We start from the raw sequence: 24,089 nt of genomic DNA, 5'->3' as shown, positions 1-24,089 counted from the left end.
TAGAGCTATCACGATAGTATCGATTGTTTTTTCAAAACATTCGACGTTGATATTCCTCGATATTGATATTCCGTTTAATATTACCAGCTAGCTGGGACTCTCAGCCCTAAACAAATAATTTTATCCGATAGATACATACATTTTTTAAGAGATTGGCAAGTTTTCAGAAGTCCTTTTTATTGGATTATTTACATATTAAGGTTCAAACAAAAACAGCATAAAACGAATTTGTTTTGTGGCGCTGCCAGACTCGTGCAATTCGTAGTTGCTGCGGGCTGCCATACCGTGATATTTTGTGATATGAAATTCGTCAATTTTGATATTCAGTTTAATATTACTAGATTGTTGGCCCTCTCAGCCGTAAACAAATAATTCTATCCCATAGATACATAAATTTCCTTCAGGATTGGTTAGTTTTTAGAACTCTTTTTCATTGGATTGTTTACATATGGTATGGTATTTTTATCGTTATTGTCACGGTCACACTGCTGCGCGCTTAGGAGAAAGACAAAATTTGCAATTAAAATTGTGCTGTTTGGGTATAAGTTATTTATTCGAGGCTTGTCAGAGTACAACTAGAAAATGTCCAAGTTCTTGAGCGTGCCGTTGAAGAAGCCAGCGGAGGTGGACATTGTGAAGCCGCTGAACAATCTCATCCAAAGCACTTACAATGGTGCCTCGGAAGAGGAGAAGACGAAATATTCCGAGGCTGTAAATGAATTTTCGAAACAACGCAATACGGCGATTTGGAAATTCTTTGAGAAATACGAGGCCTCTCTGGAGGTTGTCTATGCGTAAGTACTTTTGTTGGCTATGATTAGGGGTTTTATTGGAGCTTCCGCATGAGTCATGGCACTTTGATAGGAGAGAAAGAGTACACTCGGACACTCGGTGGGGGCCAGGCCACCTGTGTGTGTCTGTGTGCGTGGGGCCAGACGTAAACAAGCTCTGCGGATGACGTCGTCTCTTAATTGTTCTTTGCCTTTCGCTTTTTCTTCCCGTCAGCTATTACGATCAGATCTGCGCTTTGGAGACAAAGATATCTGTCAGCGAATTGCAGATCCCCTTCAAGTGGAAAGATGCCTTCGACAAGGGCTCCATCTTCGGTGGCAAAATCAGCCTCAGTGAGTAGTGACTCATCTCGCAGTTGTGGAATTTCATAATTAACTCTCTTGGCGGTTCGGTCTCGGTTTTGGTTATCTTTTGCAGCTCACACATCGCTGCTGTATGAGAAGGTCTGTGTGCTCTTCAATATTGCCGCACTGCAGAGCAACATTGCCGCCAGCCAGCAGCTGGACAACGATGAGGGTCTCAAGATGGCCATCAAACTGCTGCAGCAGAGTGCTGGTATCTTTCAGTACTTGAAGGGAGCCACGCCCGCGGCAGTGCCATCGGAGCCGACGCCTGACATCAGCCAGGACACGCTCGTGGTGATGCAGGCCCTGATGGTGGCCCAGGCCCAGGAGGTGTTCATCCTTAAGGCCATCAAAGGTAAGCCAGGTTTGACCCCATCCGAGCGGAGTAACAGCCTATAATTTGCTTGCAGATAACATGAACAATCTGATCATAGCGAAGCTATGCTGCCAGGGCGAGGAGTTCTATGCGGATGTGCTGCGAGCGATGCAAAAGGAGTCGGTGCGCAATCTGTGGGAGAAGGAGTGGATACCCACGGTGGCCGGCAAGCAGGCTGGCTTCCATGCCTTGACCCAACTGTACCAGAGTCTCGTCTGCCGGGCGGCCAAGAAAATTGGCGAGGAGATCGCACGGCTGCGCAACGCCATCGATCTGTTCAAGGCGGCCCAGTCGCGCGGAGGCAACGAGACGTACCTGGACGAGTACTTCAGTCGGGCCAAGCGCAACCTGGCCGAGTCCACCAAGGACAACGAGTTCATATACAATGAGATGATACCAGAGCATAGCACGCTCGCCTCCCCGGGCAAAGCGCAGCTGGCCAAGCCTCTGCCCCTTGGCTCGCCCATGGCGTCCAATTTCCGGGACATTTTCACCAACCTGGTGCCCGTGGAACTGCATCGCGCCCTGACCGCTTCCGATATGCGCAAGAACGAGATTGTCAATGTAGAGATCATGAAGCTGCGTGAGTCCACCCAGACGCTGAATGCGGTGCTGGCGAGTCTCAACCTTCCCGCGGCTGTGGAGACAGCCGACAGCAACAACGGACTGCCGCCATCCCTCAAGGAGAAGGCCGTCGAAGTGCGCCAAAAGGGAGGTGTGGAAAATGTCAAGACAATGCTGAAGGAACTGCCTGATCTACTCAATCGCAATCGCGAGATTCTGGACGAAACGGAGCGGCCTGCTTGACGAGGAGCGCGACTCGGACAATCAGCTGCGCGGTCAGTTCAAAGAGCGCTGGACGCGCATCAGCTCTGATAAGCTGACGGAGATGTTCCGCACCAATGCGAAGAAGTATCGCGAGGTCATCAACAATGCCATCGAGGCCGATAAGGTTGTGCGCCAGAAGTTCGAGGCCAATCAGAATGGCATCCAGCTGCTTTCTATGTCCCCGGAGGAGATCCAGCAGTCGCTGCCTTCGGCCAGCGGCAGCGTGGATCCCAACTGTTCCAGCGTGCAGCGCCTCAAACAGCTGATGGAGGATGTGGAGACCATCAAGGCGGAGCGCGATGCCGTCGAATCGGAGCTCAAGTCGGCCACGTTCGACATGAAGAACGAGTTCTTGCTGGCGCTGCAGAAGGATGGGGCTATCGACGAGCCCGCCCTGTCATTGTCGCGCATTGGCCAGGTCCTCAATCCTCTGCAGCAGCAGGTGAGGGAGAGCGTCGACCGGCAGCAATCGCTGGTGGCAGACATTCAGAGCGCCCATGGGGCATTCGTCTCGGAGACGGGCAGCTGTGGCAGCTCGCGCGACACCCTCTACCAGGAGCTGGCCACCGCCTACGACAGCTACATCGAGCTGTCGGGCAATCTGCAGGAGGGCACTAAATTCTACAACGACCTCACCCAGCTGCTGGTCGTATTCCAGAACAAGATCAGCGACTTTGTGTTTGCCCGCAAAACGGAAAAGGAGGAGCTCCTGAAGGACCTCACCACTGCGTCGAGTCGCCAGGCATGCCCGGCCACGCCCTCTCTGCCCTCGCACTATGCCTCCACCTCGGGCAGTGGCAGCGGTACGTACGATACGATACGTTCCCTATCAGAGTTTGATAATGAAACATTTTTATTTTCCATCCGACAGACATTCCATCCAATCCAGCTGGCTCTGCTCCCAGCGTACCGGCTGCGGCAGCTGCTGCCCAGATGCCGTACCCTGCTCAGGTGCATGGCATGCCAGTGCCATATGGCGCCCAGCCAGGTGTGCCATATCCAGCCTATGTGCCGCCACCCATGCCACAGAGCTTCAATCCGTACGCCACACTCCCATATCCTGGTAGTAAGTACTGAGTGCTGAGAATTAGTGCAATTTGTATCCCCGTATCCCTACTTATGTGAATTCCCATTTTCCTTTGCAGATTATCAGTATCCGGGTGGCTATCCGCAGGGACCACCACCCGGCCACTATGGCACCTATCCCGGCAGTTATGCACCCCAACAGCAGGGCGGCTATCCCAACCAGAAGCCTCCAGGCTGGTAAAGAGTCACCTCCAATAATCGCAACCGCAGCCACAACCCTATTTATACCCACACCGTAGTGAAACGGCAATGGCATTTAATGCTCTGTGTTTGGGTTCTGTTCCCGTTCGTTTGCTTGAAATTGTATCATACATGTTGATGGCTTTTTGGATTTTAATCTCATATATGCAACAAATATTATCACGTATCACAATAAACGTTTTTAGTGCTATTACACTTACACGCCGCCGTCGCCCTGCCTCAGTCTCCTGAAGAACTCGCGCTTCATGCCCGCAATGGTGCGCGGGGCACACATGCTGCTGATGAGGAGCTCCAGTGTGGAGCTGATTGGCGCACTCGATGCAGCAACAGTTTCCGTCTCCGCCGCTTGCAGCCGCTTCGAGTTGGATTCCAGCAATAATTTATATTCCTCCTTGGGCATCACCTCCATGGGTCGCACTGTCAGTGGCACTTTTTTGATGAGCTCCCTAAAGTTGGACTGGGTCAGGTAATCGGTTTCCCAAGTCTTCCGTTTGTGCTCCCCGCTCTCGGCACTCTGCACGGCCTGCTGGAACTGGGCAAAGAGTTCGCTGGGCGTCGCGGAGATGTCCTCCAGTTGATTGGGATTCAATAGGTACTGCTTCGTCTGCTCGGTTTCGCCCTTGACAAAGCTCTCGACAATGTGCTTCACCAGAAACTCGTCCAGCGCCAGGTCCATGTCCTCCTTAAGCGGCACCCAGTAGTTGACACTCAGCGACGTCTCCGTCGCCTCCACATAGTGCCACCAGTGACGGGGTACGATGAGAACATCCCCCGCTCGGAGTGTGCACTGGTGGGCCTGATTGCTGTACTCCATTAAGCGCGGCAGCTTGTCCCCCGCAGGGGCATAGAAGTTATCCAGGCAGTATACGCTGGACTCCTCGTAGGGCACCCGCGTGGACTGCAGCGGCGTGTCGGGTGGAAAGAGCAGCCAGGATTTGCTGCCGTACACCTGCACCACAATGTTCACGCCAAAGGTGTCGTAGTGGCAGGGCGTATTGGCTTGCTCCGAGCCCAGCCAGAAGGTGAAATCGTTCTGGTGTTCCGCGAAGCCAAAGCACGAGAAGTCGATGCCTTTCAAGCAGCTCACTGGCACCTCGTGGGCTCGCTTGTACTGATAGGCTGCCCAGTGCGTCTGATCATCCTCCAGGTATCCGTAGTCCCGCAGGAACTTCTGCATGCTCATGTTGACCCTCGTGCGCTTTCGCTCCCATTGCGGCGTGCTGCAGTCCGTCATCGACATGAGCTCAAAAGCCGGCGCACCAGCCGCCTCCTTGTCAAAGCGTTCGCACCAATCGTGCAGCGATCCCTTGAAGCATTCCCAGTCGATCGGGAAATCGTCAATAATCAGAGGCACCCGCGTATTCAAAATTATATCTCTTAATAATTGCATTCTCAAAGGAACATTTTGAACGGAAAAATTGTATGAATATGGGCACACTTGTTTTTTGTATTTTCGGTGGGTCTGGTCACACTTTAACTCTCTACATAATTTCTTCTAGAGATGGCCGATATTCATCCCCATAGCGATAGATTTGAAATCAAAGTTCGCGCCAAGCAATCGGTTTGGTAGCCCTGCCAGGTGGCAAGTAATTCCAGCCGTTACGTTTGAATCAAGCATTTGGATTAAGTCATCTTATTATCTCAAACACAGCGGCAGATGCGCTGCCTTGGACAGGAGTCAAGCTGCTTCCAAACAGGTACGCCATGTAAATACAATTAGCTGAGATGTTAGTTTAATTAGTAAGTATTTCGGAATTACATAATTACAGTCAAGATTGCGTGAAGAACGAGTTCTGCGGATCGGATCAACTTCTGTGTGTGTGTGCCCCACCCCGCACATACTAGATCTTGTTAGAGTCGCATATCGTGCACTCGGTTCGGTTTTGTGTGCTGTGGCTGGGTGCCTGGAATCGGTCGATGCAACAGTTTGAGATAATTATTTTGATATGACAGGCGGAAATGGCGTTAACATGCTGGAACTTCTGGCTCTGACTGCGATTCTACGACTGTGCCAGCGATAGTCAGACACTTGTCCGTGCTCTTGGCTTATGGAATGGCACATTTAGACAAACGAATGTTATCCGACATTTGATTGCGGTAACTGTTATCTGCATTACCGCCTGGTGCCTGGTGGGGGCCAACAAAGCAATTTGCATTGATGATGGCCATAAAAAATCAATGCCACAGGCACACAGCCTCTGTTCTGTCCCTATCCCTGACGCTGGGAACTGGCGACTGGTGACTGGCGACTAGTGACTGGGACTGGAGTCCTGTCCTTTCGACAGGCAGTCATCAGTTGACGGCATTTGTCATAAAAGTGATTTATGTGTGTTTCATTCTCTGCGGCTTCTTGCCCACAAAACTACAAGTCATTAAATCTACTTAAGCCGCGCACTCAATACGACAGAGACAGACCCGACCCTCGCACACGAGTATGTACGAATTCTGATGGGGATACGGGTGAAAAGTTCAACGTACGTGAGTCAGCAGCAGCAGCAGCCAGGCATAAGCCGCAAAAACAATTATGCGCTAAAAAAAAAAGAAACAAAAAACAAAACAACAAAAAATATGGGAAATTAAGTAAAGAGAAGAAAAGCCAAACAACATTATTTATGCGGCAGTTTGAAGGTGTGCGCCATCTCCCATTAAATCTGCGACTTTTTGTCGCTGCTACGATTATTATTCTGGTTACTTATTACGACCTGGCGCTGGGCTTATAAATATGTATGTCGGTACAAATGTATCTGTGTCTGTATTTCGAATCTGCCAAATGAGATATTGCGCATGCGCACGATCGCCTCGCTTCCGTTTCCATTTCGCCCCAGTGCAGATCATTCCCATTGCTATGGGAGAACACGACCAGGCATAAGCCTGGGTATGGCTTATGGCTTATATAATTAGCTGAACCTTTTCAGGCGACTGCTCAAGAGTTCGCTCGTTCTTCGCAGTCGCCCAAAATTTGCCAGACACTTGCCCCACCTTTACGTTTACCTTTGTCAAAGTCAACAAACTGAACAGAGCCCAGACAGCAGACGGCAGACAGCAGACAGCAGACAGTACCGCCTCTTTGTCGCTTCTTTGTCTGATTCAGTTTCAGTGAAATGGAGTGAAGGAGGAGCTAATGCTGATGCTGATGCTGGAGGATGAAGTAGTCAAGACACCTTTAATGCATTTAAAAATCAGTCAATATTTATTTATCAAAACAAAATCGTACATGCACTTAAACCTAGCGTTGATATTTGCCATAATTTATTGCTTTCCGCAGATGCTTAGGCTAAAATGCAGTTCGAAATGGTCCGGTACCCCGTCCACCGGTATCCACGGAACACGGATAAATGTGTGCTGTGGGGGGACGGGTGCCATGGTGCCATCCCGATGCTGTTATTGTATTCTTTGCGTTTATAAAAATAGATTTCACACGCCCAACTGTTGGACAGTAAATGCGGTCGAGTCGAGTCGAGTTGAGTCGAGTATTATGCAAGGATTGCCACTGCAATCCCAGTCGAAGCTGGACGGAAGTGTTCTAAAGTAGAAGTAGAAGTTGGAATAGTGGTGGGCATAGATCTGCCATGGGCTATGGGCTATGGGCTGATTAGATTATGATATGATGTTGTGATAGAACTGCGGCTTGCTCTGGTGCTCCTTGATGACATAGAAGCCCTTGGGCTTGCCATTGCCGGCAAAGTACTTGTGGAAACTCTGCTTGCTGACCGCCTGCGAGGGGGCGTAGTATGTGGGCGATTTCGGTTTAAGGGACTTCTTGTACTTGGACTTGCCGCTGCTGGTGCTGATGGATTTCTCCATGGTCTCATTTTCCCAGGGCTTGCGCCAGGTGGGTATATTCTCGATATCCAGCAGCCGGTTGCGGTCCGACGGCGAGACGTGGGCAAAGTGCGGCTTCTTCTGCAGCGCCTGCTTCAGCACCGGCAGGTTCCAGTGGTAGATGCGACCCGGCCGACCATTCGAGCTGAAGGGAAATGAGACCTGCAATTGAAAAACGCACTGATTAGACAACATTACTCGAGGACTGGACACGCGGCTGGTCTAGAGTCTGTCGTCCCATAAATCAGCACTGGACACGGAGTCCCCGGACTGGCTGGCGTCTATATTAGTCTCAACAGTGATCAGTGGCTGGTGGTTTGGTGGCTGGTGGCTCGGTGGCCGGTGGCTGCTCTGTGGAACTGACTCTAACAAATTGCATTTTTAATTGAGGCTCGGAGTTGGTTAATGGCTTGCATATTAATTTCTGGTTCATGTGGCATCAGTCCAAACCGCCAAGCAGGAGTCGTGAGAGCGTAATAATTTTCGTGCCACTGGTTGCCAGCTCTGGCTCTGGCTCTGCTCTGGCTCTGCCCTGCCTGGATGTTCCTTCCCTGTTTTCTGTCCCACATCCCACTGACATTGACACTTGCCGCATTAATTCTGCACACACAACAAATCCCCACCAGCAGCAACATCACAACCCAAAGCCAATGTATTACAACTGGGAAGGTTGCAAGCGCGCCGCATGCGGCACTTGCTCGACTAAGGGATACCCAGTGGACAGACAGGACAGCCTGACAGCTGAAGGGGAGAACCCAACCGAACAGAACGGAGCCCTCCTCTCTGCCCATGCTATTTATAGGCCTGCCCAAGATACCCATTTTGGGAATAAAAAACAAAACAAAACAAAATGATGTGGCACTGCAACTGGGAGATGGAGTTGGAGCTTGTATGTCGGTCGCACATCATCAGTGGCTCAGCAGCTGAGGTCCAACTTTAGTCTTGGTTGTTTTTTGTTGTATTTTACTTACAAGTATTTTCCTTCTACAACGGTCGTCTCCCATGTCTCCCCATGTCTGTTGCCATCGGCCCAAATGGGTAATCCATTTTCTGCTTCTCTCTTTCGACATCTTCTTTGGTTTCTCGCTCTCTCTCGCTCTCTCTCTTTTGCAATTTGTTTTATGCGCATGCGCGGCCGATGTTTATCACCAGTTGCCCAGAACAGAACCAGAACCAGAGTCAGCGTCAGAGCCAGAGCCGAGAAACCCCCAGCCAGGCAGCCAGCCCATGTGGAGTCCACATTGCGGATGGCCATCCATCGAGCCAGTTCTGGCCAAGAGGGAGCCAAGAGACGCGTGCGTGTGCGAGTGCATTGCTGGCATTGTGTGTGTCTATGGTGTAACCTAATGGAATCCCGTTTACCTTTTTCCCGTTAGCTTTCAACGCCGACGCCTCCGTTGCGGTTGCTGCTGCTGCTGTGGCTGCTGCGGTTTCTGCTGCCTTGCCGGGTGCTTGTGTGGCAGATCCTCTCGAGGCTTCCATCTTGCTGGGTGCGTTGCCTTTTTGGCTGCCGCTGCTGCTGCTGCTGCTGGCCATCGATGGTGCTGCTGCATTCTGTATGGCATTGGGTCCTGCATAGTAGTGCATATTTGGCGGCAATTTGATGATGAACATGTGTGAATCATCGCGCGAGGCATGGCGTCGTGACTCAACGGCCAAACGTTTCCGGTTGTGGCTGTTGGGAGCCTTCACCTTCATGAAGCCCATTTGGCTGCAACACACACACACAAAGAGGGGTCAGCGAGGGAGCGGCAACAATTTCCATGAATATTTTCATTATGCAATTAATGGCTTTAGTGGCGGGGCCACAGCCACAGCCAACAGTGCTTTAATTAAGCCCAAAATAAGAGGCGTGCAACACTTGCATGTGCCCTCTCCGCTCCCCGCTCTCTACTAACTACTCACCCGAGGAGCTTCTTGTTGAGGCCATGTGCGCTTCGGGAGAGCTGCTTCTTCTGCTTCTGCTGCTGCTGCTGCTGATTGGCCCCTGCCACAGTCACTCCTTGCTGCAGTTGCAGTTGGAGCGTCTGCTGGTGTTTGTCCTGCTGCCGCTTGAGCTTGTGCATGTGTGCCACATCCTTGGCCAGCAGTGCGGCAGATGCTCCAACCGAACGACTGCCGCTGCTGCCGTTGCTGCCCTGCGCGACGGCAGCTAGACAAACGAGACACCAGAATCTGCAACAGAAATCAAATGAAATTACTTTTATGGCTGTCGTTTTATACGCTGGCATAGTATTTTTTATGTGCGAAATTCTAGAGGGGATTAGGCTGCATGCGGTTTTGATTGGACCCTGCTGACCAGGCACCCCATACCTGCAGCTCCTGGCTCCCTGCTCCTGCTCCTTCACAGGGTTCAGGGTCAATCAGTCGACAGAGGCGGCAGGCGGCAGGCTTTGACAAGTGGCCCGCACCCGTCAGGCCTTCTTGTTTTTGTTTTATTATTTTAGCTGCGAGGGGCAAAGTGTAACCCAAGAGATGACTTTAAATAGTGAGGGGTCCGCCCTCTTTGAAATTGTACACCTTCGGACGGATGGACACTGCTTGTCCCTGTCCAGTGAGGCGGGTTGGTTGGTTGGTTGGTTGGTTGTCTGGGTTCTCGTTCTGGTTGCTCTTGTGGCAGTGTCAAGTAATGATACCAGCACAGCACAGCACAGCACGGAAGAAAGCGTACAACAAAGCAGATAAAAATGCAAATAAGCACGTACAATTACAGCACACGAGTGCGAGAGAGAGAGAGGGAGAGAGGGAGGAGAGGCGATCATAGACGAAAGACTTGAAACACTGCGGTTGGGAAATGGGAAATGGGAAACCCATGAAGGCGTGAGAGCATTAGATGAAATTCCAAGTTCTAACTATCTCCCAGGGTGTTCCAATCACTGATACGAGGGCTTGAGAGGTATAGTATATCATCGTTTGCTGCACTGAGAGAAAAAGACTGCAACAAGAAACTAGTTAAATAAAATTTAATGGGAAAAATTATTAAACAAAATTGTGGAATATTTATTGCCTACATTTGGAAGTGGAATTCAGAATCAGATTTATCCACAGATTTAAGTATAAGCTTAATTATACTTTAAAATATTCTGCATATTTTGTTCTCAGTGTATGACTGACAGCACTCCTCGGAATGGAATGGCCTAGGGTCAGCGCCTGACAAACTGTTCCCATAGAGACATCGAGAGAGCCGAGCCGAGCCGCTTAAGGGAGATCTTCTCATTGGCTACTTTGTCAAGTGAAATGCTATTGACCGACTAAGCAGTTAGGCCGGGGAGTCTTCTTTTTTTTTAAGTTCTCCCTACCTTTTTTTTAGGGGCCTCTTGGCGGTCTCTGGTCGACACAAATTATAATGGAAATTGGCCAAGTTTTATGCAATAAATGTAACCGAAGGCCACAAGACGTGCATGGCATTCTGAGCCTCGGACTGAGTCTAAGTGCCGTGCCAAGTCGCGCGCTGCACTGCACTGCACTCCACTCCGCTCCACTCCACATGATGCATGCAAAGAGGAGCCTTAGAAGGAGAAGCTGCATAAATTCCAAGTGTGTGTTTGGTGGGGGAGAGGAAAGGGAAGACACACTCACACAAAGGAAGCCATGCCTCTGGGCGGGATTAGAGGAAGGCTGATGGATGGTCGGCTCGGGTCGGATCGGGCCATGCCACAGATGCGATGCGATGCGCCTCTCCACCAATCGGTTTTTGTATGTTTTGTGCATGGATTGCAAATCCAATCGAAAGGCGCTCAAATCAACACGTATTTAGCATCCAGACCCAGACCCAACTCCAACTCCAACCAAACAAAACGAAACAAAAAACACCCGAGGCAGGGACTCCTCAAACTGCGACTCCTGCCACATGGCTATGGCCTTTGTATCCCATCCTCTGTGTGTGTGTGTGTGTCTGTGTTGTGGTTTTTGTGGCCATTTTCATGTTAACTTTGAATTGATAAATTGCAGAATAAGTGAATGCATTTTTGCTGCTGCTGCTGTTGCTGCTGCCGCTGTCGCTTCTGCTGTTGTCCTGCCTCCATACCCATCCTGACTGCAACATATGCGGCATTTTTGAATTATTAATGAATCGCCAAGCACAAAGGAGCCCGCAAGCCATACACACGGGGCAGCAGCAGGAACAACATGGTACGTACCGACCAGGGCCATGGCATGGCCAGCCAAGGGGCGGGGAACGATGCACAGATTGCGTGTTGGATATTTAAAGACAAATTTCAGAAAGGGTTTCGTGTGAAAATTCGACTGGCAAGCGAAGAACCCAAACCCAGTAGGTTGTTCATTACGAATCCATTCCAAATCGGGCATTCATATATGTATCTTTATAGCCACCTAATATCTTATTTTATTTCATTTCATTTTGTTTATATTATTTTTTGTTTGCTCTCAAAATTGCAAAGTTGTCTTCGAGGGCGATACAATGGGACGCAATCTGAATGTGCAAATCGATCTGAAGGTGCTGCTGGCAATGTCTATGGCTGAGGGCAGCCACCATGGCCAGTGGCGGATGCAGTGCGGCAATGTGAGGTGAGTGAATGTGGGGAGGTTAATTCTGTTGCAGCACTCATGCTCCCCCTGCCTCAGATATGCCGTGCACTATGCGCTGCTGAACGGTCTGCTCACAATTCGACACCTACGCAGGCGGCGGAGCTCGCCCAGCCGAAAGAGTCGCTTGGCGAAGCGCTTGCGGCGCATGAAGAAGCTGAAGAAACCAGCTCAGGTGACCCTTGAACATGGCGGCACCCAAACCGTTGAGTCCAGGGTGATGCAGCAGACCAAAGGCAGCCAAACCGCCGATCCGGTGACGAACCAAAGGACCAAGGCCAGTCAAACAGCTGAAACAATGCGGGAGACCAAAGGCAGCCAAACCTCTGAGCCGATATTGAGCCAAGACACCAAAGCCAGTCAAATCCCAGAGTCGCCAAGGATGCAAAGGGCTGAGGCCAGCCAAACCTCCCAAATGGCAATGGGCCAGATGACCAAATGCAGTCAAACGCATCGAATGGAGTACAGAACTGTGGATGTGGACACAATGGACCTCATTCTGGTCTACTCCAGGTATCAGCAGACGCTGGACCCCAAGCGCAAGTCCATCGGCAGCCAGGGGGAGGCTCCAAACTGCAATACCCGATCCACGCAAGTGATCCCCCATACGGGGGACAACGGCAATCAGACCACCACTGAGTTCTGCTGCACGGGCATCCAGACAGTGCGGGAAAACGAGTGCGTGGCCGTGCAGACCACGGCTGATAGCCGATCCGTGCACACCCAGACCCTGGACGATGGGCAGGAAGAGGAAGTGCTACAGCAGCCGCAGCTGGATGCCTTGAACATAATCCATCACGACTTTCAGAGCCTCACTGGCCTCATCGAGAACGAGATGATCCAGAGCATCAACAAGCTGGTGGAGATCACGCTAATGGAGGTGAAGGCGTTACGATTAGCGGCCGATCGGCCCAGAGGCGAGCTAAATAGAGCCGCAACAGATCGGGGATGCACTTCCCCAGGAAAAGGCGGACAAGGCGAAGGCCAAGGGCAAGTCCAAAAGGTATTTAACGACTGTTTACACTTGACTTTAAGCTCCGCCACGGCGAGGCTCCCTCCGACGACACTCATTCAATAACCATAACCATAAAAATTCCAACAATTGCAATCAACCGAATCCATTTCCACCACTCTGCTCTTAGGGCTGCCTCTGGGAAGAAGCATCGCTTTGGTCTCACCTTCACCAAGAGGCATGCAAAAGCCCCACACTGCAACATGCCACGGCACTGGATGACCATCGAGTAGGTGACTCAGAGGCGACACAGCCGAACAAACTAATCCATAGCACTGCCCTCCCCCAGCTGCCAGGAATACAGCACGCAGACCGATGACTTGAGGGAGCTCGAGAGGAAGGTCGCATCCACCCAGACCGAGAAGAAGAAGCGGCGGGGCTGGAGTTGGCATTAGTTGGTATGGAAACTAAAAAGGGAAGCAGGCCACGGACACTGCCGGACCCTACTCCCTACTCCCCACTCCCCACTCCCCACTCCTCAGTGACTTACCCGAGCAGCCAGGCCGCGGCATGTGTCCTGCCCATTGTTGCACTCATGTCTCTCGCTGGGCTTAGCTTCTTCTCCTTTAGTTTTGTTTGTTTGTTTTGGCACTTTTTTGCTCGCAAGTTAAATCAGAGACGACTCCCAATCTGTGTGTGGGGCTGTGGCGCCAAACGGCTGGCCAATGCATCTATGAGAATCGCGTGAGTAACGACTGCAGCTTTGGGACTCAGGCTGCGACTGCCAGGACAGAACCGGGACCGGGACCCGTATGATGTATAGTCAAAGAGTTCGCAAATAAACCCGCAGACACGTCCGCACACGATAAAATCTCGCAAAAGACTGAATGGACGAGGCCGGCCAACGTTGCCGAAGCCACCTCTCCCTGGATGATGTTGGGTATTTCAGCTTTGTGGTGGCTCGTGGCATCTCGTGGCGTCTCGTGGCTCACAGTGACTAAACTTGTTCGGTTAAACCATCTGTGGCAGACGCATTCTCACCTGAATAGCCCCTGAATAATATTTCTACAAACTGCAATCCCCCTTAAAAATGTTCTGCATGAGTGTAAAATGTTAATTAGTGTACAACAAAAAAATTATAAAGTTAACAGGAAAATTCATTTGTTATCTCTTTGGGGTAATAAAATCTTTAAATTAAATTTAATTTCTGATCAGCATTTTTAAGGTTTAAGTCTAAGTTATAATTTTTTAACTTTTTGTGGATTTATCCCCGTGTTTTATTTGTTTATTTTATATAAAATTTAATTCTAGCAAATTAAAATTTAAAATAATTAAATTCTGATGAATCTATAACTACCTCTATGTGTGTATGTATATATTCAAATATTCAATTCTGAGTACTTAAAACTTCGCGTATTTATAGGGCATTCATTTATCGTTGTTTCCATTAGACCTTTTTGGAATTTTCTTTCTTCTTTAGCTTTGGGATTCGTGGAGTGGCTTCGACTTTGACTTCGACTTGGTCTTGAGGAGAGTTCGGCTTTTTGTTTACGTTCCCGTTCTCCCGTTCCGTTCTCCCGCTGCCGTCGGTATTTTGCATACCACAAACAACAACAGCAACAGCAACAAAAGTCACGCTTAACGACTGTGACGTCGTCGCGACTTGGCCTGGCCCAGACCCTCTCCTTCTCCTTCTTCTCCTTCTTCTCCTCCTGCCTGCCTGCCCCACTCTTCTTCTGAGTCAGGATCGGGGCCGGCTTCTAAAAGCCAAACCAAATAATAAACATGCAAGTGCCGCATGGCGTGGCATAGAAAATAGTGGCAGCCGAAAAGTCGGGGAAAACTCGGGGTGTGACTGCCAGAGACATCTTTGACAGGATGGTGGCAGGGGCAGGCGTAGGGGAAAGGGGAAGGTGACCCAGGGACACGGCATGGCATCCACAGGAGTAGCCTCGACCGTCACTTGTTGGCTGATTGATTATTATCCTGGCCATGGGAAACGCCTCCCTCGGATAACAGGGGTTGCAGTTTAATTGAGATTTATTTATGGTACGAGTACATTTTTTGTTTGTTGCGGTCGCAAGACAAAAGAGTTGTGGTCCTCTCATCCAGGTTTCATTCACATTCCCATTCCCATTCCCAAATTCAAGTCTGGTCCCGCTCCCAGGCTCACATCAACAGCCACGTCCATAATAACGAGCAAACAATGCGCTACGTTCCTGGGTTCTGTTCTGGCAATATTTGGACAGTGGGCAATTGAAGAACTCCAATTGTGTTGCTGCTGTTGTTGTTACTGTGCTTGGAATACCCTGCCTAGGGATAGTACGCCTCTATGTAGATATTTGCAACACAGAGAAGGGAAAACCAGTCAGATCATTAATTGATTTCTTAATTTCTCTTTCGGCTATAGATGATTCCAGCAGCAGACTTTTTCAGTTGTAGTTCAATTTCGTGGTTCGAAGCCACTTCCCGTTCAAGGGTATCTCCGGCTGCGGCCCCAAAGCAATCCTTTTTCTCTTGTTATCGGAAATGTTGCTGTTGCTTTGGATGTTGCTGTGCGGTGGCCAGGCACTTCAGCAGGCAGGCAGCAGGCAGACGTACAAAGAGTTGGCCAACGGTTTGGTTTGGGTTGAAAATTGGGCGGCGCGCCGCCTGCTTGTTATTGTCAATTGTTGGCTATGAGTGGCAGTGGCAGTGGCACTGGCAGTGGCAGTGTGCAGTGGCTGCTGTTGTCGGACAAGTTAACAGATTGCAATTGCAGGTGATGTACGAGTATATGTGACTCTGCCGCTGATTGTGTGTGCGTGTGTGTGTGTGGGTGACATTCTAACTGTCCGTTCCATGGCCTGGAATGTGTGTTGTAGTCTACCCCCGAAAAACCAGGTCCTCCATTGCCATCCGTTCCGTTCCGTTCAGTTTCATTGATTTTGGCCTAAGATTTTGAGTTGGAGGCTAAGTGGCATGTTGCAGTCTACTCATACAGCAATTTGTGGCAGGACAGGGGACTGGGACTGGGGCTGCAATCTGGCCTGCTTACTGCTTTAAGTGCCCGAAGAGCCAGCACAATACCAATCCCATTCCCAATCCCAGGCCAAGTCCACGCCCTCCTTCATGTTCAGGTCGTTAAGCCCAATTAGGCAACGTTAGAGTTATGCTTTGGCTTCGTTCTACATATAAACCGTTTCGTTGCTCAACTTTCACTTGAACTCCTGGGACAATGGCTGGCCTGGCCTGACAATGCGCCGCAGACTTTTACAAAAAAACCGAAAAAGAAACAGAAACAGAAACCCAACTAAAATGGCGCAGACAACAAAAGTGCAACAAAAGCAACAGCAAAATGGCGTCTGCTTCCTTCCGGTCTAGCGCCAAATGATTGAGTTGGGACCCACACACACACACACACACACACAGCATCCTTTACCATTCCTCTACCCATTCCCTGGGCTGGCGATGCGGGGGGAAAATCGAATAAAGAGAATTTCGTTTTGCTGCCAGTCGTAGCGACGACTGTTCATAAAGCTGCCATAAAAAAGCACGCCGAAAGCCAATCATTTCCCAGAAGTACCTGACTTGTACTTGCAAATTCTTACAAGAGTCTGCCAATGATTAATGTCAATAGATGCCATGCCAGCAGATGCCTGCAAAGTGCTGAAATCATTCAAGAAAGCTCGAAAGGAGAGAGCCGCGCCACAGAGGAGGGGCTATGTGGGTCGTGAACCTGCACGTACCCCCAACCGAATAGAATTGAGGACAGCAGCAGCATCTGCAGCATCAGCAGCAGCAGCATCTATGATCCGCAAGCGTCGTGTGGGAGCAGAAGTTCAACTGGTGCTGTTGCTGGTCAACTGATCGCTGTGCAGCGGAGGATAACCTCGATAAGTTGAAAATTGCCCAGGCAGACCAGACCGGGCCAGACCCCGTGGAGGCTGCAATTATGGGGCTGCTGGCTGCCATGAGGCAGCAATTTGGTGGGGAGCGAAAATCGGGGCACACCTCCATGGGGCCCACGATAATTAGCAGCGCCGCTCGATCTAATGAGGAATTTGAAAGTGGCAACGCCTGCTAGTTGCTCCCTGCTCCTGCGGCACACCCCCCCACCCGTTGTGATATGACAAATATACTCGTACCGTACCATTCGTCTTTAGCCATTCCACGCATGTCCGTCCAGCAATTTCACCGCTCGCTCTGTCGACGGCGGCGGCGGCGGCGGTGGCGGCCTTTTCCTAAGGTCTCTGTTAGTGCCACGTCATACGCTGGGCACCGCGCATGCGCAACCAATGTGACAGACAGGTGAGTGGGACGCGGCGGTAATCGCGCTTGAGTGACGAACTGGCATCGCCATGCAAAGCCAGGAAAAACCTTTGGCTTGGCTTGGGAAAAGCTCGTCTCGAGGTTTGAGGTCTGTAGCACGCGATTCAAAAACTAATGGACTGCTCCTCCCGGCTACCGCTCGAGGGTCATTGTCATCGCATGCAGAATGCAGACTTTAAGACAGCCATGCGGTTGTCAATTTCGCGTGGCGACTGCAGCGCTGGCAACGGCGGCGAGTCTCTAATTCAATTAACAGTCAACCCGACTTGATGCATTCTCGGCCCCACACACAGCCGCTGAGACACCAAAACAACTGGTGAATTCCTGGCGACGGGCGACTGCAATTTAGGTAACGGCAATTCTGCATTTAAGCCATATTTGGCGGGTTCTGGTAAGTGTCTCCGTCGCCGTCTCCTCCTCCAGTTGCCGTGATTGACAGCCGCAAGAAAACTCGTGGAAATTGAGGTGTTGACGGATTGTCAACCGAAAAGGATTTGGCAGACTAATGCCAAATGCCAACAGTGGAACCTCTCGTGTTGCGAAAATCTCCATCAAGATCACAGCTAGAAGGAGAATAAGAGAAGCCATCGGAAAACTTAGTTATACGAGAAATATCTTTAAAGTTAAATAATATTAAACGATAATATTAAATAATTTTCCATTTAATTGCCTTATTTGAATGAGTAATTTCAATATACATATGATAGTTTAGTTGATATAGTTGATAGTTGATATATTTCAAACTCGACAAATCTGCAATTTCTTTGTGTAGTGGCGCCCTCTATATTGTGAAAATAGGAACGTCACAGGCGCCATCTAGCCGCCAAATTTAACTACCATTGCACCGCGTGTCTTTTTTGCAAATTGCCGGAATAATTATCAATGCATAAACGTATTTTTTTCATGTAAAATTTGAAAATTTTAGTGTACGTGTTTTTTGCAGTATTTTTTTTCTGTTTTTCAAGTAAAATTTTTGTAATTTTCATATGGTATTTTTTCAACATTTTAATAGGGAAAAAACAAAAAAAAATACGCTGTTCTTAAATTTTTACCGTTAAATATTTAATTAATGCCAGCTAAATTAAAAAAAAAATCAAATCAATTTTAAAATGTAATTTTTACTGTAAAACTGTGGAAAAAAAGATTTGTTTACGAAAAAAAAGAAGCTCAACTTTATAAATAGAGGGGTCTTAAGTGGGTTAATGTTATCGACACGGTCACACTGGTTCCATCAAATCGAAAAATTAAAAAAAATTAAGAAAAAAGGGGAAAAAGTTATTAAAAAGCCTCAGAATTGGTGTAAAAATGACGTCGTTGGATCCGGCGCCAAACAAGACATGGGAGTTATCCCTTTACGAGCTGCAGCGCAAGCCGCAGGAGATAATCACGGACAGCACGGAGATTGCAGTTTCCCCCCGCAGCCTGCACAGCGAGCTAATGTGCCCCATTTGTTTGGACATGCTGAAGAAGACAATGACTACCAAGGAGTGCTTGCACCGCTTCTGCTCGGACTGCATTGTGACTGCACTGCGGTCTGGAAATAAGGAGTGCCCAACATGCCGGAAGAAACTCGTATCCAAGCGGTCCCTGCGCGCGGATCCGAACTTCGACTTGCTCATCTCGAAGATCTATCCCAGTCGTGAGGAGTACGAGGCTATTCAGGAGAAGGTGATGGCGAAGTTTAATCAAACACAGTCGCAGCAGGCCTTGGTCAACTCCATCAACGAGGGCATCAAGCTGCAGTCTCAAAATCGACCACAGCGCTTCCGCACCAAGGGCAGCGGTGGAGCCGGTGGAGGAGGAGGAGGAGGCAATGGTAATGCTAATGCTAATGGTGGTAGTGGTGGTGGTGGTGGTGCCGGCGGGGTTGGTGGTAGCGCTGTTGGGACAGGCGCGGGTCGAAATGCCTCTAATCAATTAAATGTCCACGATACAGCGTCCAATGACAGCAACAGCAACACGAACAGCATCGACCGCGACAATCGAGATCCCGGCCACTCTGGAACTTCAGCAACTTCGGCGAACACCAGCACCTCGAATGTGGCGCCTGCCACCTCATCGGCCACTACTGGAGCCAGCACATCCGCGAACCGCATGCAGGTGGACGATGCCTCGAATCCTCCCTCGGTGCGGAGCACACCCTCGCCCGTTCCATCCAATTCAAGCAGTTCCAAGCCCAAGCGTGCCATGTCGGTGCTGACCTCGGAGCGGTCCGAAGAGTCCGAGTCGGACTCTCAGATGGATTGTCGCACAGAGGGTGACTCCAACATCGACACGGAGGGCGAGGGCAATGGCGAACTGGGCATCAATGATGAAATTGAATTGGTCTTCAAGCCGCATCCCACAGAGATGTCTGCGGACAACCAACTGATTAGGGCGCTCAAGGAAAACTGCGTGCGCTACATCAAGACCACGGCCAATGCAACAGTGGATCATCTCAGCAAGTATCTGGCCATGCGCCTCACCCTTGACTTGGGTGCCGATTTGCCGGAAGCGTGCCGCCTGCTCAACTTTTGCATCTATGTCGCTCCCCAGCCACAGCAGTTGGTCATTTTGAATGGCAACCAGACGTTGCATCAGGTTAACGATAAGTTCTGGAAGGTAAGTAGCGTCAAATCAAGCTGTCTGCTTGGCCAAGGGACGCACCTTGCTAATCTACTTCTTTCCTCGTCTTGAATTGCAGGTGAACAAGCCTATGGAAATGTATTACTCGTGGAAGAAAACCTAAGAGGCAGTACTCTAACAGCACTTTAGTATTAAGTCGTTTATTTCTGAACAGGAAATATACATAGTTTTGCAGCAATAGTGCTCAACAGGAATATATAAAGAACTAAACTAAATAAAAAATACATTTACTCATAAGTCAAAACGTTATCGGTTCGTTGTTCTATTTATGATGCGAATGAATGTTATAGCTAGCACTTCTGCAAGTCACAATTGCATTGCTTCTTGTCGCTGACGTTGCGGGACGCGTTTCGGTTCGTTGCACAAGGACTATAAATGTTGGACTTAAGATTAGAGTGGAGATTGTGGAGGGCATAAAGGCACTGCTAACTAGATAGACGACGAGGTTTAGTGCGGTTCTAAAAGGTACCATCTTGACTTTGGTATGTGTATATAGTAGCATGAACACGAAAAGCACCAATTGTAGCTTGTGGATTTCCCAAATATATCATTTCGGAACTAGCCGCATCTTGTCCCGTATGGCGTCCCGGAAATCCCGAAAGTCGCTGCTAGCCTCAATCTCGTTGCGACATTTGCCCTGGATGCGATAAAGGCCGAGACTTATGTCCGAGCGTTGACCGCCAAGCATGCGTTTGGACAGATCCTGCTCCGAGTCATAGGGCAGCCCCAAATCACAGAGTTCGTCCACTTCATCCTGTGTAAAAGTACGTTGCGCCTCCTTTAGAAATTCCGCACACTTTTCGTATATTTCCAAATGCTGTTCCGCCTCGTTCTTGTCGCCGGACCGTCTCAGCTTCATGAAAGTGCGCAAAAGTTTTGTGGCCTCGGCGTCTAGCAGGGTTTCGTGGACACTGTTGGTCAGCGTGTAGATGCGATGCACTTCTTCGACGGTCATGTCACTGCATCCGCAGAAGCACTTGACCAGCCTCACGACCTTTTCCTGTTTGTTTAACCATGATTAATCCAACGATTAATCCATCTATTAATTGCAAATAGTTTTACATAAATACGTACCTTGTAGGAACATGACGCCATATCGAAACACTAATACTCTATATTTCCTGCTGCAGTGCAAAGGGAGGCGAGCCAGCTGTGCTGGGTGAACCGGAAGAAAATGCATATGGGAGCAGCCTTTATTAACCCACTTAAGCCCCCTCGATGTAAGCAGGTGAAAACTTTGAGGTAACCGCGGAAAATAGTAAAATAGTGCATGAGCTCCGTGAAGATCCTGTAAACCTACAAGCAAAATGACCACGTGAAGGATATACCTGAACTACGTTAAAATCGTTCATGTTTCAGATTACTCGTGAGTAAATTAAAATACCCACTGGACGACAATAGGTTAAGCGTTCTCTGCCCATGATCGGAAATCATATTCCCGATTTTGATATTCGTGCTAATATTACCATCTAGCTAGAACTCTGCGCACTTAGCATATAATTTTATCCGATATATGAATCAATTTCCTACAAGATTGACTAATATTAAAGACTTCTATTAATTTGATTGCTTCTATAATTTGGTGTAAACAGAAAAGGTCAACAAAAATAAAGCTTAAAAGGTAAATGGGAATGACATGACTCACTTTCCGCTTGTCAACCGGTAGTAAGGCCATTAGTTTACCCTATTTCCCTTAGTTAATCCTAATATTCGTACTGTTCGTAAATGTTCTTGTACACGAAGTATAATTACATTACACCACATCCTACAATCAGTAAAAAGAAACAGAAGAAATAAAGAAAATTAATTTATTAATTCATATCCTATAAACAGTTAAAAATTTTTTTTTTTTAATTTATGTTTTGTAAAGTTTGAGATCGGAATTGTTCCTACTATACAGTCTTTTATTCTGTAATTCGTGCAAGAAATTGTATATTTTCATTCATTCATGCTTATCTTTTTTCATAATATCCGTTATTTGTTTTTTTTATACTCTGCCACCCCCTGTACCAGCACAAGGATTTTTGATCCAAAAGAAGGTTCTCTTACTCATCGGCGTTCTCCAGCTTATCTTTGTCCATCAACTTCTTTATGGCCTGTAGCCGTTCTGGATTCTCGTGCAATTTTTCCTCCTCTTTAGCTTTGAGCTTAGCTTCCCTATACAACTTGCGCCAATAGGTTTCCTTCCTCTTGTAGCCCTCCATCCATTTTAGCAGCGCCTGTTCCAGGTCTCGCAAAAAGGGGTTACTGATATTGGGAACACTAAAGTCTCGGACGGATTCTTTTACGATTTTATTGAAATTATTCTCAAGCTCCAGATCCGCATCCATGGGAAACACACCAGTCTCGAGCATTTCAAAGCTAAAGGAGAGGAGAAGGGAATGTTTGAAATAACTATCAAGGATAATACTCACGAGGGAAGCAGCTCGCAAAGGTAGCGACGCCGGCGGCCATAACTCTCTTTAATAACATTCTCGTCAAAATGATCGCTTTCACCGGCCAGTTCCTGCTGAATCATTAAGCTGTTAATTGACAGAGTAGAGGTCTTGGTTTCGTAGATTTTAATAAAGTAAATTTCCTCCTCCAGGTCCTCTTCAATGATGTGGGCATAGGTCTCGTGGGAAATAACAATTTGACGGAATTCCTCAGTTACCTCGGTCGGCCAGATGGACCCCAGCGGATGGACATGCGAGAGTGTACCCCTGACGGCCATGGCCGGCATATGGGCAAACGCTTTGGGCAAAAACCTCAGATCGCTGCATGCAATCTCCTCCAAACGTCCATAGTCCACGTAGAACACAGAAACGTGCGTAGCATTTTCCTGCGGTGCGGACACAATGCGAGCCCGCCTTAATCCCCACCGTGAATGGGCGGCACAAATGTATCCAGGACGTAGGAAAAAGCGACCGACTGGATTCTGGTATTGTGACATCATGTACGTGGCTTCCGTTCTGTAAAATTCGCTGTGAATGGATTTGCATTTGTAGTGCACTGCTGGTCGGTAAAGGAGAAGGGACAGCGTACCTAATCTGACAACTCAGTCCGGCCAGATCGTACACATCGTTGCTCTCAGCGAATTGGAACCAAAACTGAAAGGGGCTGTACACCTGAAAAATATGATGTACATCACTTCAAAGAATGCTTCTACCCCATACTTACATTGGTTACAACAATCTTTTTCTTGACCTGGCAGTCAGCGACTTTGTTCATGGGTAAGCGGCGCAACTCCTGGCCCACCGTCATTGCAGACACAGGTTTATCCATCATGAAAACGGCATCCGTCTAAAGAATTCGGGGATAAGTATATACCAACTATATAGGATGAGGCCTTTCACTGACCAAACAGCTCCTCGGTATGGCCTCACGCATCGATAGGCGGTGCAGGTAGAGACTCATCTTTTCGTCGCCATCTAATCCCGAGTCTTCATGTTCAACGGGCGGCTGCTCCTCGTTCATAGAATAAGCAAATGGATTTACCCCCTCATTGCTATCGCTAAGGGTCGAATTAGCGTCACTGTCCTGCTCCTCCTCGGCGTTCAGTTCATCAGTGGCCTTGGCCTTGCCGGACAGCGGATTTGCCTCTATTCCCTGATAGATCATGTGTTTCATGCTATCGGAAATCGCCACATTCTGGTCGCTAATTTCCACGGCACATGCGCGGCCGCCCAGCTGAGGAACGTCTTCGCCGAAAGTGTCCTCCATGTCTGAATCAGGTTCAACGTCGCTTGTGGTTACGTTAACTGTCGATTATTATTATTATTCAATGATTTTGCTACTAAAAAAGGGAGTTCAGCCACAGATTTCACACAAAAATTTACAAGGCCCTGACCTAAGCAATGGCGGCTTTTTGACGCATGCAATGTTTTCCCATTTGCCTCTCAACCTGCAACAGGGGCTTGTCAATGCGACTCTTGGTCGTGAATCTTAGTTTTCTGCAATATTGCAATGTTTTTGCTAGTATTTAATCAATTAATTCAAATAAGATCGTCGATATACTTGCATGTTTAATCGATGCACAGTGTTTAGTTTGAAAAAAGTATCGGTATATTCGTGCGATAAGTGGCACATATCGGCGTTTTATTTAAAAAAAAAATAAAAAAATTATATTTTTCTGTTGAATTTTAATTGTTTCATTGTTATATTTTGCGGTGCATGTTGCACTATTGCATTCGTCTGGGTGCACAAGACGTCAAAAAACTCAATGCGA

The 24,089-nt window shown here is 48.6% G+C and overlaps 7 protein-coding genes across 8 annotated transcripts; 3 read left to right on the top strand and 4 right to left on the bottom strand.

Moving 5' to 3' along the window:
• Positions 1 to 410: 410 nt before the first annotated feature.
• LOC111068845 (programmed cell death 6-interacting protein) lies at positions 411 to 3,826 on the top strand. The gene is given in 7 exon segments (XM_022358593.2): positions 411 to 794; positions 1,006 to 1,124; positions 1,210 to 1,491; positions 1,547 to 2,310; positions 2,312 to 3,143; positions 3,212 to 3,406; positions 3,486 to 3,826. Coding segments are annotated over 7 exon segments (2,526 nt in total). The 5' UTR covers positions 411 to 582; the 3' UTR covers positions 3,608 to 3,826.
• Positions 3,732 to 5,056, bottom strand: LOC111068851 (HSPB1-associated protein 1). Its single transcript, XM_022358607.2, has one exon. It carries the CDS (start codon positions 5,015 to 5,017, stop codon positions 3,824 to 3,826), a length of 1,194 nt encoding a protein of 397 aa, XP_022214299.2. The 5' UTR covers positions 5,018 to 5,056; the 3' UTR covers positions 3,732 to 3,823.
• Positions 5,057 to 6,798: 1,742 nt separating this feature from the next.
• On the bottom strand, positions 6,799 to 13,749 carry LOC111069723. Its single transcript, XM_022359907.2, has 4 exons — positions 13,497 to 13,749; positions 9,355 to 9,624; positions 8,812 to 9,160; positions 6,799 to 7,611 (listed from the first exon to the last, which is right to left on the bottom strand). Exons 1-4 carry the CDS (start codon positions 13,541 to 13,543, stop codon positions 7,225 to 7,227), a joined length of 1,053 nt encoding a protein of 350 aa, XP_022215599.2. The 5' UTR covers positions 13,544 to 13,749; the 3' UTR covers positions 6,799 to 7,224.
• Positions 11,766 to 13,749, top strand: LOC111069713. The gene is made up of 4 exons (XM_022359898.2): positions 11,766 to 11,976; positions 12,034 to 12,997; positions 13,137 to 13,235; positions 13,296 to 13,749. The coding sequence occupies exons 1-4, from the start codon at positions 11,870 to 11,872 to the stop codon at positions 13,323 to 13,325; spliced, it is 1,200 nt and encodes a 399-aa protein (XP_022215590.2). The 5' UTR covers positions 11,766 to 11,869; the 3' UTR covers positions 13,326 to 13,749.
• Positions 13,750 to 18,452: 4,703 nt separating this feature from the next.
• LOC111070759 (E3 ubiquitin-protein ligase RING1) lies at positions 18,453 to 20,126 on the top strand. 2 transcript variants are annotated; one of them, XM_022361607.2, is made up of 3 exons: positions 18,454 to 19,073; positions 19,194 to 19,858; positions 19,941 to 20,125. In XM_022361607.2, the coding sequence occupies exons 1-3, from the start codon at positions 18,563 to 18,565 to the stop codon at positions 19,983 to 19,985; spliced, it is 1,221 nt and encodes a 406-aa protein (XP_022217299.2). In that variant the 5' UTR covers positions 18,454 to 18,562; the 3' UTR covers positions 19,986 to 20,125. The 2 variants fall into 2 exon arrangements, with proteins under 2 accessions (XP_022217291.2, XP_022217299.2); XM_022361599.2 differs by having other exon boundaries at positions 18,453 to 19,858; positions 19,941 to 20,126.
• Positions 20,127 to 20,170: 44 nt separating this feature from the next.
• Positions 20,171 to 21,066, bottom strand: LOC111070771. The gene is made up of 2 exons (XM_022361650.2): positions 20,957 to 21,066; positions 20,171 to 20,882 (listed from the first exon to the last, which is right to left on the bottom strand). The coding sequence occupies exons 1-2, from the start codon at positions 20,975 to 20,977 to the stop codon at positions 20,430 to 20,432; spliced, it is 474 nt and encodes a 157-aa protein (XP_022217342.1). The 5' UTR covers positions 20,978 to 21,066; the 3' UTR covers positions 20,171 to 20,429.
• An 861-nt stretch (positions 21,067 to 21,927) lies between these two features.
• Positions 21,928 to 23,860, bottom strand: LOC111070747. Its single transcript, XM_022361560.2, has 6 exons — positions 23,712 to 23,860; positions 23,222 to 23,657; positions 23,042 to 23,164; positions 22,907 to 22,989; positions 22,297 to 22,845; positions 21,928 to 22,243 (listed from the first exon to the last, which is right to left on the bottom strand). Exons 2-6 carry the CDS (start codon positions 23,582 to 23,584, stop codon positions 21,928 to 21,930), a joined length of 1,434 nt encoding a protein of 477 aa, XP_022217252.2. The 5' UTR covers positions 23,585 to 23,657; positions 23,712 to 23,860.
• Positions 23,861 to 24,089: the final 229 nt, after the last annotated feature.

This window comes from Drosophila obscura, unplaced genomic scaffold (assembly GCF_018151105.1).
Source record: "Drosophila obscura isolate BZ-5 IFL unplaced genomic scaffold, ASM1815110v1 contig_150, whole genome shotgun sequence".
Lineage (NCBI taxonomy): Eukaryota > Metazoa > Arthropoda > Insecta > Diptera > Drosophilidae > Drosophila > Drosophila obscura.
The sequence above is the reverse complement of the archived record's forward strand: the minus strand, read 5'-3'. Positions and strand labels throughout refer to the sequence as shown.

Bases quoted from the DNA above. Each gene is read 5' to 3' on its own strand.
- LOC111069713 (XM_022359898.2), top strand. From the start codon at position 11,870: ATGGGACGCAATCTGAATGTGCAAATCGATCTGAAGGTGCTGCTGGCA. The intron at 11,977-12,033 runs GTGAGTGAATGT...CCCCTGCCTCAG, and splicing joins ATGCAGTGCGGCAATGTGAG to ATATGCCGTGCACTATGCGC. The intron at 13,236-13,295 runs GTAGGTGACTCA...GCCCTCCCCCAG, and splicing joins CGGCACTGGATGACCATCGA to CTGCCAGGAATACAGCACGC.
- LOC111068851 (XM_022358607.2), bottom strand. From the start codon at position 5,017: ATGCAATTATTAAGAGATATAATTTTGAATACGCGGGTGCCTCTGATT.
- LOC111070771 (XM_022361650.2), bottom strand. From the start codon at position 20,977: ATGGCGTCATGTTCCTACAAG. The intron at 20,883-20,956 runs GTACGTATTTAT...TTAAACAAACAG, and splicing joins TGGCGTCATGTTCCTACAAG to GAAAAGGTCGTGAGGCTGGT.
- LOC111070747 (XM_022361560.2), bottom strand. From the start codon at position 23,584: ATGGAGGACACTTTCGGCGAAGACGTTCCTCAGCTGGGCGGCCGCGCA. The intron at 23,165-23,221 runs GTCAGTGAAAGG...CGAATTCTTTAG, and splicing joins CCATACCGAGGAGCTGTTTG to ACGGATGCCGTTTTCATGAT. The intron at 22,244-22,296 runs GTGAGTATTATC...CCTCTCCTTTAG, and splicing joins CTTTGCGAGCTGCTTCCCTC to CTTTGAAATGCTCGAGACTG.
- LOC111069723 (XM_022359907.2), bottom strand. From the start codon at position 13,543: ATGAGTGCAACAATGGGCAGGACACATGCCGCGGCCTGGCTGCTCGG. The intron at 9,161-9,354 runs GTGAGTAGTTAG...TGTGTGTTGCAG, and splicing joins CTCAACAAGAAGCTCCTCGG to CCAAATGGGCTTCATGAAGG. The intron at 7,612-8,811 runs GTAAACGGGATT...TTTCAATTGCAG, and splicing joins TGAAAGCTAACGGGAAAAAG to GTCTCATTTCCCTTCAGCTC.
- LOC111070759 (XM_022361599.2), top strand. From the start codon at position 18,563: ATGACGTCGTTGGATCCGGCGCCAAACAAGACATGGGAGTTATCCCTT. The intron at 19,859-19,940 runs GTAAGTAGCGTC...CTTGAATTGCAG, and splicing joins TTAACGATAAGTTCTGGAAG to GTGAACAAGCCTATGGAAAT.